General features: G+C 40.7%; 1 protein-coding gene across 1 annotated transcript in view; it reads left to right on the top strand.

Moving 5' to 3' along the window:
• Nucleotides 1-1,074: 1,074 nt before the first annotated feature.
• Nucleotides 1,075-13,722, top strand: part of Herc2 (HECT and RLD domain containing E3 ubiquitin protein ligase 2) — a 191,645-nt gene continuing 178,997 nt past the window's right edge. The window contains exons 1-2 of the mRNA XM_037198198.1: nt 1,075-1,292; nt 1,640-1,732. Coding sequence (XP_037054093.1) covers nt 1,661-1,732 — 72 coding nt within the window. The 5' untranslated portion in view covers nt 1,075-1,292; nt 1,640-1,660. The remainder of the gene's footprint in view (nt 1,293-1,639; nt 1,733-13,722) is intronic.

A 13,722-nucleotide genomic window follows, 5' to 3' on the forward strand; every position in this document is an offset into this window, starting at 1 on the left:
CTGTATTTTGGATGTAGTTGAATTTGAAACCTTGTCCACAGTCTTTTGAAACAAAGGAGAACTGTAAGTTAGTGATAGTCTTAGGGAAATGTGATAAAAGATGGTAGCCCTTTTATGCTGTTTTCTGCCGTCTGAAACGATGTCTAGAGCTAAGGCAAATCCCTTGACCATGGGGGTGACTTTGAAGCTACATACCAAGGATGATAATAGTCAATTTTAACGTTGCAACTGAGCTTCGATACCACTGGTGGTGGCTTCCCTTTCTCTCAATGCTGCCTTTTTACCCATGGGTAAAATGAACTATCGTAGCGACCTAACACCCCCAGCTCTTATCAGAAATGCTCTACGTCCTTTGGCTTCTTCTCTACTCATGGAAAAGTTTAATTTCTAATTGTTTGGAGATTGTGTTATGTTTTTATTTATTTATAGTTTAATTCCATGATGATCAGAGAACATACTTTGTGTGATTTCAATTGCTTTCTTCCTTTTTTTTCTCCCCCGAGACTGGGTTTCTGAACCGCGCTCCACCTGCTCCTGTCTCCCTGCACCACCAGGGCCGGGTCAATTGCCTTTTCTTAAATTTTTTCTTATGCCCAGTGTCCCAGAGGCCAGGAAGACGCTGTAGTGCAGCCCATGGAGCCTCGTGAGTCTCGACGCGCTGTTGATGCCCCAACTCTGGAAACTCTCGGGTCTCTGGAAACACAGCGGCCCGAGAACAGGGAGGGAGCAAGCAAGCGTGCGTGCACAGAAGTCCCGCCTTCCGGCGTCTGCGGTTGGCTCTCGCCAAGCGGGTGAGTCTCTAGAAGGAAGATGAGTCGTGCTGCAGGAAGCGGAAGTGGGGCGGGCCGCGCGACGTCGCTTGTCCATTGGCTGAAGCCGTCGCTAGCCTCGCGCTATTGGGCGGACGCAGTCATGCGTCAGCCTGCGCTTCAGGCCGCAGACTGGGTCGCTAGCGCCGGCCGGCTCCTGCAGGGAGTGTTCCCGCAGCCGGCTGGCGGAGCGGGCGGCGCCAGGTCTGGCCGAGCGGGGCCGAAGGAGGGCGGAGGGGCCGACGACAGGCGGCGCCAGGTCCGGGAGAGCGGGGCCCGGAGAGCGGCGGGCGGAAGGCGGGCGTTGGCGCGGAGGAACTAGGGCCTGTGCGCTTTGGAGGCCGCGCAGTCTCGGCTGTCTCTTTAGTATTCAGGCGATTATTGTAGCTCTCTCTGCAGACATGACTTTTGTTTATTTCCCGCACTCCGGACTGCTGTAGGTAAAGCGGCTGATGCACACCGGTGTCATTCGTCGTTGCGATAGTGAGTTTTTCTGTCTCGTGTGTGTGTGTGTGTGTGTGTGTGCGTGTGCGTGTGCGCGCGCGCCCCTTTTGGATTTAAGGGAGAGGGATGACATTGTGCAGTGGTCGCCTCTGACCACTTTAGGTCTGGCCAGCGTATTGGGAGATCCCAGCGACTCTGCCTCTATTGGAAGTGGTATTTCCCTTCCTCCTCCCGTTCTTGGTCCAGCTTTCCCTCCCATCTCTCATCCTCTGGTCCCCTCCCCCCAACTCTCCTCCTCCCCTCTTTTTACCTCCCTGTCTCTGCAGAACGGTGTAAATAACAGTTTAAAAAGCTTTAGGTCTCAAACATTTCTGTTTGACTTGCAGGCTTGACCGCCCGGAGAAAACATGCCTTCTGAGTCTTTCTGTTTGGCTGCCCAGTCTCGACTTGATTCCAAATGGTTGAAAACAGATATCCAGGTGGGGTTGACTTTTTTTCTTTTTCTTTGTGTTTTCTTGTCTCTATAAAATTTTTAGTCAAGTAGAATATGTGAGTGGATAGCAACTAGATCTTGTCTTAGAAGGGTTATTTCTTATAACTTACAATGTAACATTTATCATGACTGTTGAGGTAGATGCTGTGTGATTATGTTTTAATTAAAGTTATTTGTAAGTGCAAGAAACTCGAGATCTAGTGATGCAATTTTTCAAATTTTATTCAGGAGTCTTTTTTTAAAAACAGGGTTTCATATTCCCAGGCTGGCCTTGAACTCCTCCATGTAGGTGAGGATGACCTGAAATCTGATGCTTTTACTTCCACCTCTGGAGTGCTAGCATTGCGGGCCTGTGCCACCTTGCTGGGTTTATGTGGTACAGTTAGGCAAGTGCTTTTCCAGCTGAACTCCATTCCAGCTCCTGCCAACACTCTTAAGACTGGACTGTTGTTAGTTTCTTTTTTCTTCTCTTATTTTGAGACAGGGTCTCACTATGCATATGACGGTGGCTGGCTGGCCTCTGTCTGCCTCCTGAGTATTGGGATTAAGGCATGTGCCACCTTGCCTGCTGGTGTTTGTTTCTTACTGATACTTTTGGAGATGATCGTTAACTATGAGGGAAGCAGTGAAGTGATATGTAGTAAGTTATCATTTTCTGCAATTTTGTGTTTGTGTTTCAGGAGAGATGAAAGTTTAGTTGAGCTATTGGTTTTATACATATTACAGCTGTAACTAAAAGAAATGTTCAGATTTTTGCACCAGGAACATGCATGAGAAACAGAATGTTAGCCTATGACTGTAATGTTTAATAAAGTAATTACGCCAGTCGGTGTTGGCACACACCTTTAATCCCAGCACTTGGGAGGCAGAGCCAGGCAGATCTCTGTGAGTTTGAGGCCAGCCTGGTCTACAGAGCGAGATCTAGGGCAGGAACCAAAACTACATGGAGAAACCCTGTCTCAAATAACCAAAAAAAAAGTCATTACAAATGTTTCAGGAAATTATAAAGTAAATGATAACAAAATTTTTGTAGATGATTCCTTATAGCTGCTTGTTGTTTATGAATTGTTTAGAAGAGTACTTTTGGATCTCCATATCACTAGCATGAAAAAGTGTCTGAAATGTTTCTTTATTGTCTGTGTGTTTTTTCCTCCTTTTTGGGGCTGACCACATTAAATTTTTGTCAAATAATTGACTTTTTAGAACAGTCTTACTTAGAGCTCATTATGTAGCATTCCTGACTGTAAGGCAGTGTAAGACACATTTGATCATGGAGTTTTATAATCAAGTGTTATTGCTTCTTTCTGATTTCCTTTTCCCTTTAAACACTGAGTGCCGGTAGATAAGAGACCAAGTGCTGAGGACTGTTGCAAATGACTGTTGGGGATGACATGGGTTTGTTTTTCATGGTGCGATGCTAGATAGGACTGAGCTAAGGAGGCTTGAGTGGTTTGTTGTTACTTCTTATCCTTTGGCTTTGTTTGTTGTTCAAATACCTCTTTTTGTTTAGCTGTTCCTGTCTGCTTTCTTTTGTCTTTTATAAGCAGGTTAGAGAGGTGAGAAATAAGTAGCTTATTGTTTCTGAAACACTGAGAGTCAGATAAACTTTAAAATCATTTAAATTTTATTTGTTTGTGTGTGTATATGATACATGTCAGTGTGCTCATGTGTAAGCATAGACATGTGCCACCCACATGTGTAGAGGTTGGAGGACAACCTCAGTGTCGATCCTGAACTTCCACATGGTCTGCAGCAGGGTCTCTCTCATTTGCTGCTCTGTGTAGGCCAGGCCAGCTGGCCTGTGTGCTTCTGGGGAAATTCTCTCTCTGCCTCCTTTCTTCCTGTAGGAATACTGAGATTACAGACATGCGCTGCAAAGTTGGCTTTTATATGAGTTCCAAGTACCTAAACTCAGGTTGTCAGGGTTCTCAGCAATGGCTTTTACTTTGCTCTGTCAACTCCCAAGACAAATGTTTTAAGATTTGCTTTTTGTGGTTTACATACAAAGAAACTATCCTAAGGACTGGTAGAGTAGATTCCTAGTGTGTTCAAGGCCTTGGTTTAGATTGGCACCAATACCAAGAAACCAAACCTAAAACTATACCCCCAAAAACCTCATCAAACAAAAACAGAATCAGCTCTCTTTACCTAGAGGAGTTGTTTTTTCCCCCATAGTAATCACCACTGAATAACTGCCTAATACGACTTGTAGTATTTTCATCTAAAACCAGCTTAATAATATACTGATTGTCTCTGAAGAGTCAGATATATAGAAAATGAAGCTCCATTCATGTCAGAGTACATATTACCTTATGTATTTATTCAGTGTGATACTAGTTGGCCATTTTTAGACACTAAAAAAAATTTTTTTTTTTTTTTTTGTAAGTCTTCCCACTGTCTCCCAACAACAAATGAATAGGTTTTGGTTGTACATCAGAGGAAAATGTGTTTGGTAATATAGATATATAAATAGCATGGAAAAATGATTTTGCAGTTTCTGTGCCATTGCTCATTAAATATGAGGAATGCAGGCTGGGCAGTGGTGGCGCACACCTTTAATCCTAGTACTTGGGAGGCAGAGGCAGGTGGATCTCTGTGAGTTCTAGGCCAGCCTGGTCTACAAAGCTAGTTCCAGGACAGCCAGAACTACACAAAGAAACCCCTTCTTGAAGAAGAAAATATGAGGAATGCATGTTGTTCTTCCCTAAGGCTTAGACATAGCGTCACTTTTTGGGATCCTGGCAGACCCGCATTGCACATATTCATCTTATGCTGGCAGACTTTATCTTTTGTGTGGGAGGTGGAGGGTGGTGGTGGAAGTAGAATGTGTGCTGCTCTCCTTGATTGAGAATTTCCTTATTGCCTACCTAGGCTTTTGCATTCACATATAGTTAGTAAATAGTATGTGGGAAAGACATATATATGTGGGTATATATGTACATTTTAGGAAGTTTATTTTTATAAGCTTATTTTGTTGGAAATATCTAGAAAAATTAGTAACTTTAGAAAGGTAATATTTTTGAAGTATGAAGAATTTTAATATGTATATAATAAACATTGATCCTTGGCTACTTTACTGTGGATATTAACATGTTAGGCCTAGTTCTTTGCAACCAGCAGTTTTTAATTTAGTGCCCATTGTAGGCCAAGTACCCATCTGGCGCGCGCTCTCTCTCTCGCGCTCTCTCTCTCTCTCTCTCTCTCTCTCTCTCTCTCTCTCTCTCTCTCTCTCTCACACACACACACACACACACACACACACACACACACACACACACAGCATTGTGGGCTGGGGAAGTGGCTCAGAAAAGAGCTTGCTGTGCATGTGTGATTTCCATCACACACCTGGTGGCTGTAGTGGCCTTCTTGTCATCTCAGTGCTGAAAGGCAAAGACAGAGATTTCAGAATGACGGTGCTGGGTTCAAGTGAGAGTTCTGTGTCAGGAAATAAGGATCAATGATCTCAGTTTCTGGCCTCCAGACACATTTGTATGTGCATTTGCACACATTAATTTACCCATACACATTCAAGCACATGTATGCATGCTAAAAAACCTCTCCATACTTTAGTGTTTAGCATTCCAAATTTTTATGTAGATTTATTGAGGCACCTACCTTTCTTCATTACTCTTGAAAAGACAATATAATAAAGGGCTGAAATGTGTGGCCATATTACTGTTTATCTGATGTGATTGTAGTTTTTCAGTAAACTAAAAAGAAAATTACATAAAGGACATAGTACATTATACTTTCAAAGTTTTTTTCTTAAAACTTTTTTTTTCTTTTGGTTAATCTTGATGAAAGGCTAAGGGTATGTCTTTGAGCATGAGTCCAGAATAGAAGTTTGTTGCTCTTTCTTGCATAAGCTGCACTCAGGAATTTTCTATTTAAGGATTCTTTGAAATGGCACATGGAATTAGATATGCATGAAGCATTTTTTTAACTTTTTAATTTTGAAAATAGTGATAGACTCAGAAAGTTGCCAACAAAATAGTAAGATCAGTGTGTTCCATTTAGCCAGATGCTCCCAATAGTTACACTTTATTTAACTGTGGTATAATTCAGAATCAGTAGATTTGCATGTTACAGTTTCTGTGCACAGTTCTGTGCCATTCTGTCCTAATGTCAGTTCATGCAACCATCACCACCAGAGTGAGCCACTCGGTGCTACCTCTTGAATCACTTTTATCACAATCTGTAGTCTCTGGCACTGAGAACCGGTCTGTTCTATAGAGTTGTTATTTTGGGATTATCATATGGTGTACGGTTCTTCAGAGAGCAGCTTTGTTCACTTAGCATAATGCCTTCACAGTTTTTTTGTTATATCAGTAGTTAAATTCTGGATCATTTAATTGTCTGATGTGGCACATTGTCATTAATTTAAAATAATTAAGCTTAAAATTTATATTCAATTAAATATTGAATATAAATATTGTCATGTTATGCCTAGACATATCAGTAGATCAAAAGGTGTGTAAGCATGGACAACTAATGAATGCTATTCTTAGATTTTGGCTAATTATCCAGCTGGTTGCTGATATGCTGAAATAAAAGAATGTGGTAAATGTAGGTAACTTGATGTTTTTGTGATTATCTTTCCCCATCATCTAAATATAATTGCCTGAGTAGAATAGTATTGTTAATAGAATTCCATAATGAAAGTGAGGGTTTGCTATTTTTGTAGATGACATTTTGTTGGGTTGATTCGAAGCATTATGCACAGTTATTAACTTGGGTGATCCTATGCTGTTACTAAAAAAATCTTCAAATAGAAACTTGACTCTACTGTTCCAGTTTAAGAACATACCCAAAAGACAGTGCCTCACTATATGTTTCCATTAAATGGTAATCTCACTCTTCAACAGACCAAACCTTGTTCTGCTAAAGAAATAGAATAGGAATGGAAAGAAAAGCAATATGTATTTTTGTGTAACTTTCAGCATATGGTTAATTAGAATACTTAACTGATTTTAAAGTTACATGTTGTCTTCCAGTTTAGAATTTATAACTTTAGTATTCATGCATCCCCTTACAATAATTATGTTAATGTGCAGATAATCTCTGTGTATTTTACTTTCCCTTTCTGGCCTGTCATCTTTGTTCTTTAGATCATTTTAAATGTTTTTGAGAGATTACATGTTCTTATGCTCTATTTTCATTATTATTATTATTATTATTATTATTATTTTTTTTTTTTTTTCAAGATAGGGTTTCTCTGTTTAATATCCCTAGCTGTCCTGGAATTTGCTTTGTAGACCAGGCTGGCCTTGAACTCACAGAGATCCGCCTGGCTCTGCCTCCCGAGTGCTGGGATTAAAGGCGTGCGCCACCACCGCCTGGCTTTTTTTTTTTTTCATATAACTAACTAATTAATTTTATTGGTGTTTTGTTTACATATATGTCAGTGTGAGAGTGTTAGATCCCCTGGAACTGGAGTTACTGACAATTATGAGCTACCATATGAGTGCTGGGAATTGAACCTAGGTTCTCTGGAAGAACAGCCAATGCTCTTAACCACTGAGCCATCTCTCCAGCCCCCAATATCTGTCTTAGTTAGGGTTTCTGTTGTAATAAGACGCCATGACTGAAATCAATTTGGGGTTGGAAAGGATTACAGTTTGTAGTTCATCATCCAGGGAAATCAGGGTAGGAGTCTGGAGGAAGGATTGAAGCAGAGACCATTGATGAATTCTGTGTACTGGCTTGTTTCCTGTGGCTTGCTCAGCCTACTTTCTTATATAACCCAGGACCACCTGCCTAGGGATGGCATCACCCATCATGGGCTGGGCCCTCCCACATCAATTACTATTAAGAAAATGCCCAACAGGCTTTCCTCTTCTCAGATGAATCTCTGTGTTAGGTTATTAAAAACCAACTAGCACAATGGTCTGTCATTTTTTTTATGGTTGCGGGGTCAGAGCTATTTGAACATTATACTTAGGTAGGAAGGTAACATAACACATGGGTTAAGATATTTTTTGAAAAACATTGAAAAATTGACTTTCTATTCTGTAAATATTTCTTGAAAATGTTCCCTATCGATATGTTAAATATTATGGAGGAAGGATGAAAAACAGCTCCTGCCCAGAAGGTACCAATAGTTAAGTTGGATTGATAGCAAAGCAGAGATCATGTGATATGTAATGTGAGGCAGTACTTGAAAAAAATAAAAGAGCTAGTCAGTCATTGTTTAGTGTGAACCATTGAATTGTAAAAGGTTGGATCCTATATCTAATCACGTTTGCTAGAAAACAACAACAACAACAACAACAAAAACCAAATAAAAGGCCAGGCATGGTGGTGCATGCTTTTAATCTAAGCACTTGGGAGGCCAAGGTAGTCAGATCTTCAAAACCAACTAACCAACCAACCAACCAACCAACCAACAACAACAACAAAAAAAAAACCAATGTCAGGCCCAGAATCCAGTCAAGGTGGGATGTTAATGAACTGCAAAGATAACAGAAAGCAGATTTTCCTTTTGGGAGTTCATGGATTCATGGAGCACAAGTATGATTCTAGGTCATCTAGTGAGGTAGGATGTATTCCTTTGTGGAGGTGTATGCAGAGTGTGGAGAAGTAAGAGGAAATTGCAGTTGTTTTCTCCTGAGTTCTTTGTGTTTTCATTTTTGTTGTAAATATTTTGAGACTTGATTAAAAAATCCCTATCTATTAACTACTCAAATTCTTCAGTTTTATGCAATGTAAAATAGTTGATAGTGATTTGCTATAATAGTTTTTGTTGATAGTGTGGCTTTTTAATTGATGCTTTTGATTATTTGGGCTTTGTAAATGTTCTTAGTCTTTTTTAATTAAAAAGTAATCGGTTTATTTGTTGTTGTTGTTTTGTTTTGTTTTTTGTTTTTTGGTTTTCTCCATGTAGTTTTGGTGCCTGACCTGGATCTCACTCTGTAGACCAGGCTGGCCTCGAACTCACAGAGATCTGCCTGGCTCTGCCTCCTGAGTGCTGGGATTAAAGGTGTGTGCCACCGCTGGCCAGCAGTTATTCTTATTTTTATGTATGTGTCTGAGTTAGTGTATGGCAGGAGTGTAGGGGTTCTCAGAGTGCATTTGATCCCCAGGCTGGAGTTAAAGGCAGTTGTGTACTACTTGACATAGGTGTAGGGAACCAAACTCAGGTAAAAAGGACACAAATTGGTGAGACAGGCTTATAACTCTGGCTTTTTGGGAAGCTGGGGCAGCAGGGTTGTAAGTTCAAGTTCTTCCTGGTGCAAGAGAAAGAGTTTGAGGTCAGCCTGGGTACCTCAGTAGGGTACTACCTCAAAAATTTCAGAGTGGGTGGGAGGGTGGGGAAGAAAGGAAAGGCTGGGAATACTAGAGATACAGAGCTCAGTAGTAGTGGTAGAGTGCTTGTCTGTCATATATGAGATCAGCTTGGACTTTAAAGAATACCTCAGGAAGATTTCTCCTGGCTCCTGACAAATGAGTAGAAAGAGGAAGTTTTCTGATATCACATGACTGTAGATTCACACATAACTAGTGGCCTGGTGTAGTCATGGGAGAGTCTGCCTGGACTGCTATGTGTTTAGGGGATAGGAGCAAAGACTGGGATAGCATTGTACAATTGAAATTCTTACTGTAATATTTTGCATCACTCCATTTGGGTTCTTATAGAGCTTTTAATGCTTTTTTTTTTTTTCTGAGTCAATCACTCATACCAATCTCTTGAATGATTCTGTCATTTGCATTGATTAGTTACTCTAGCTGTAGGTTGATGTGTGTTTGCTAAAATGTGATTAAATGTTGAAAATTATAAATATACTATTTTATGCCGAATTTTGTTTTACATCTTTATTTTTGAGATGGAGTAACACTGTGTTTCCCAGGTTGACTTTATAATTTTTTTGATACAACTACTTCAGCCTTCTGAATGTCTGGGAGAACAGACATGCATTGTAGTACCTGGCTGTGGATTTAGTTTTAGTTTAGTTTTTTTTTTTTTTTTTTTAGAAGAGAAACAAAGGTTGGAAAGTGTGAGGGTATGGTTAGTGTACAGTCTATGTGTATATGAAAATAAAAAAGTGAGAATGAGATTTGCTTTGGCATACATGTAAATTGCTTGAGATCAGTTTGCTTTTAAAACTATATCTTATTGCTTAGTTACGTTGATCTATATAGTCTTTACTCTTAGAAAATTTGTCTTAATCACTGAAGCAGTCTTCTTAAGACTCTACCTGATGCTTGGTTGGTGGATGCTCTCACTGTTGCAGTTGGGTTCTGTTGCTTGAGCCCATGCTTCATGTCCTGTAACCCTTCACATTGTGTTCCTCAAGATGTCCAGTCTGTGCCTTCCAACAGAAGATTACTTGCCATGTACACAGCTTCTGTCTCTTGCTCTTCCTGGGGAGATGCCAAAACACACGTCTTTAGCCCACATAGGGAACTGATGATAGAACAAAGTAACTTTCCTACCAAAATCCAACACAGTGAACTCTGGGTTTATAGACTGTAGGTGACTCAAAGGCTGCTGCATTACTACAGGCCTACGTCTGCCTGAGTGGGGACTCATGGAACTAACTCTGGAGCGAGCTCTGTGGATGGTTTGCAGGTAGCTTGATAGATTTGACAGTCTTCTCTCTAGGCATCTGTTTACTACTTCTATAATCTCAAAGAGGGTTCTTGTAAATCTTGTTAGTTTCAAGGACTTTCTGAGACGTGTAAGTTGTTTACTTATCAGTCTTAGGAGCTTCCTCCTCTTCCTTTCTGGATGGAAAGTTTCAGTTCTGAAAAATTGCTGCAGAATTGTGGTGGTGGTTTGAATGAGAAATGTCCTTCATAGGCTTACATATTTGGACATTTGGTCCCTAGTTGGTTGGTACAGTTTGAAGAGAATATGGAACCTTGGGGGCTTAGAGAGATGGCTCAGAGGCTAAGAGTATTAGCTGCTCTTCCAGAGGTCCTGAGTTCAATCCCCAGCAACCACATGGTGGCTCACAACCATCTATAATGGGATCTGGTTTACTCTTCTGGCGTGCAAGCATACATGCAGGCAGAACACTGTATATATAATAAAATTAAAAAAAAAAAAAAGAGAATATGGAACCTTTAGGTGAAGCCTTGCTGGAGAAGTACTTTCCATAGGGGTGGGCTTTGTGAGTTTATAGCCTCATCCTACTTCCAGTTCTTTCTTTCTGTTTGTGGCTTACTCAGTTGTGTCACTGTATCCAGTGGTGACATTATTTTGATATAGAGCCAGAATAAAGAGTTTTGCTACAGTATAATTTATAGTATCAAACAACTAGAAATTATGCAAATGCTTCTTAATAGAATAGTTATTAAATAAAATATGATTGCTCAGCCTCCTGCTCCCACTGCCTGCTCTCATGCTCCACCTCATTACAGACTTTCTTTCCCAAGGCAAAATAGAACTCTTCTGTAAGTCACTTTTGGTCATGGTGTTTCGTCACAGCAACAGAAAAGTAATGTAACTGTCCTACACAACCCAGGTGATTAAAGAATGGACTGAGTTATTTATTCCCTCCTTCTTTTCCTTCCTTTCTTGTAAATGTAGCATCTCCCTTGGCTTAGTGCCCCCTCCCCCCACAGGGTTTCTTTGGAGCCTGTCCTGGAATTTGCTTAGTAGACCAGGCTGGCCTCGAACTCACAGAGATCTACCTGCCTCTTCCTCCCCAGTGCTCAGAGTAAAGATGTGCGCTACTGCCGCCTGGCTGGCTTAGTCTCTAAATGTTTAAATGTTTCATCTTTTTTTGCTGTTTTGTTTTTTGAAGCTATCCTCCAACTTGCTGTGTAGCTGAGGATGACCTTGAACTTTGGATATCCTGTTTGTACCTTCTGAGTGCTGGAATTGCAGGCATACATCACCATACCTGATTTATGCAGTATTGGGGATTGAACCTAGGGCTTCATAAATACTAAGCAAGTGTCCTGACAGTTTAGCTCCATTCCCAGCCCACATTTTTAAAATTTCACTTTTGAACACCAGTGTCTCTGAATCTAGGCTGTGTTCCAAAACACTAATATGTGGATACCAGCCAATCTGTGGCATACTTAAAGTGCAGTTGGGGCCTAGCATGGTGGCCCATCATCTCTCTTGGGATGTTGGCATTTCTTGTAATCCATCATATATAACTCACTTGCTGTGAATTCTTCTCTCCTGGAATCTCTGCTAAGATCTAGGTTTATATTTGTGACATATTAGTAGGGAGAGTTGTTGATGGTAAGTAATTTACTCATTGAGAAAAAGTTTATTTAGGCTAATAGCTTTGAAGATTCTAGTTCATGACTGATTGATCCTTTTTTCTGCACATCACAATGGTAGCATGTAGTATAACAAAATTGATCATCATATTAGCTAAGAAGCAGAAGGGAAGACACATAGCTTGGGGTTCCACAGTTCCCTTTGAGGGGACTTAGATGACCTAAGTAAGGATCACTGTCCTAGTTAGGGTTTCTTTTTCTGTGATAAAACACCATGACCAAAAAGCAAGTTGGAGAGAAAAGGGTTTATTTGGATACTTACTTATTTATTACACTTTCACATCACTGTTCGTTATTGAAGGAAGTCAGGTCAAGTACTCAAGCAGGGCAGGAACCTGGAGGCAGGAGCTGTAAGCTTGCTCAGCCTGCTTTCTTACAGAACCCAGGACCACCAGTCCAGGGATGTCACCACTTACAATGGGCTGGGCCCTCCCCCATCAATTACTAATTAAGGAAATACTCTACAGGCTTGCCTGCCTACATCCCCATCTTACGAAGGCATTTTCTCCCTCTCAGATGACTGTAGCCTGGGTCAAGTTGAGCCAGAACAATCACTCTAGTTCCTTTCTCTAGTAGTAGCCCTCTGAGGACCAAGCTGCAACTGTGAACCCTGAGGGACACTTACCTAAACCATAGTATTAGTATAAATCTTCACAGTTAAAACTGAACTAATTCTCATTCATGTTTTTATTCTCTGCCTTTCTTCACTTTTTGTACCCGATCTGACCACTGATCTGAAAGAATCATAATATATTCCTTGTCTTGATTGATTGGCTCTTGACTCTGACTCTTTTACTTTATGTTTTTGTAGTTTCTTCTTTTTTCCCCCTCCTTTATAATTTTAATTACGTGGAGACTTGAAAGGCTCCTGGGTTCCCTTGAGATATGAGCATGAAAGTTGAATGTAACTCCTGTAACATAGCACACCTGAGCCTTAAGGCCTGGCCTCTTTGTCTGTAGCCATTTGCACTGTGGTGCAGACTGGTTTCCATTGGTCGGTCTTTTTTTTTTTTTTTTTTTAATATATTTTTATTTTATGCATGTATACCTGCTTGCCAGAAGAGGGCATCAAATCCTGTTATAGATGGTTGTGAGCTACCTTGTGGTTGCTGGGAATTGAACTTAGGACCTTTAGAAGAGCAGCCAGTGCTCTTAACCCCTGAGTTATCTCTCCAGCCCCATGACTAACCCCTGAGCTATCTCTCCAGCCCCATGACACACCATCGTATTTATGGGTCTTGTGTGTAGTTTGCCAGAAGACAACACAAGTTGAATGTATAGCCCAGAGGACCAGAATTTTGGGGACCATTTTATCTCCTTTCTTTGCTTATTGTGAATAATTTTATAAAAGTGATATCTGAATATTTACTTGCATAGATTAGGTGGGAAAGAACTCTGAAGAACTGGAGAGAAAGTATAGAAGATTTCAGGGCTGGAGATGGCTCAGCAGTTAAAAGCATTCACTGCTTCTGCAGGAGACCTGGGTTTGGTTCCCAGCACCACCTAGTGGCCCAAAACTGTCTGCAACTCCAGATCCGGGGGATACTATGCCTTCTTCTGCCTCTGTGGGTTCCAGCACATGTGATGTAGACATAAACTTATGTAAGTTCATGCCTGTACACATAAAAAAGTGTAGAAGAATGCAGTAATGAGGGGTATACATGATATTCTTTTGTGCTTAATTTATTTTAAAGAAACTGCTATTGAAGGTAGTGGGTGCTTTATGAGGATGGTGCC

The sequence above is a fragment of the Peromyscus leucopus genome, chromosome 1 (assembly GCF_004664715.2).
Source record: "Peromyscus leucopus breed LL Stock chromosome 1, UCI_PerLeu_2.1, whole genome shotgun sequence".
Taxonomy (NCBI): Eukaryota; Metazoa; Chordata; class Mammalia; order Rodentia; family Cricetidae; genus Peromyscus; species Peromyscus leucopus.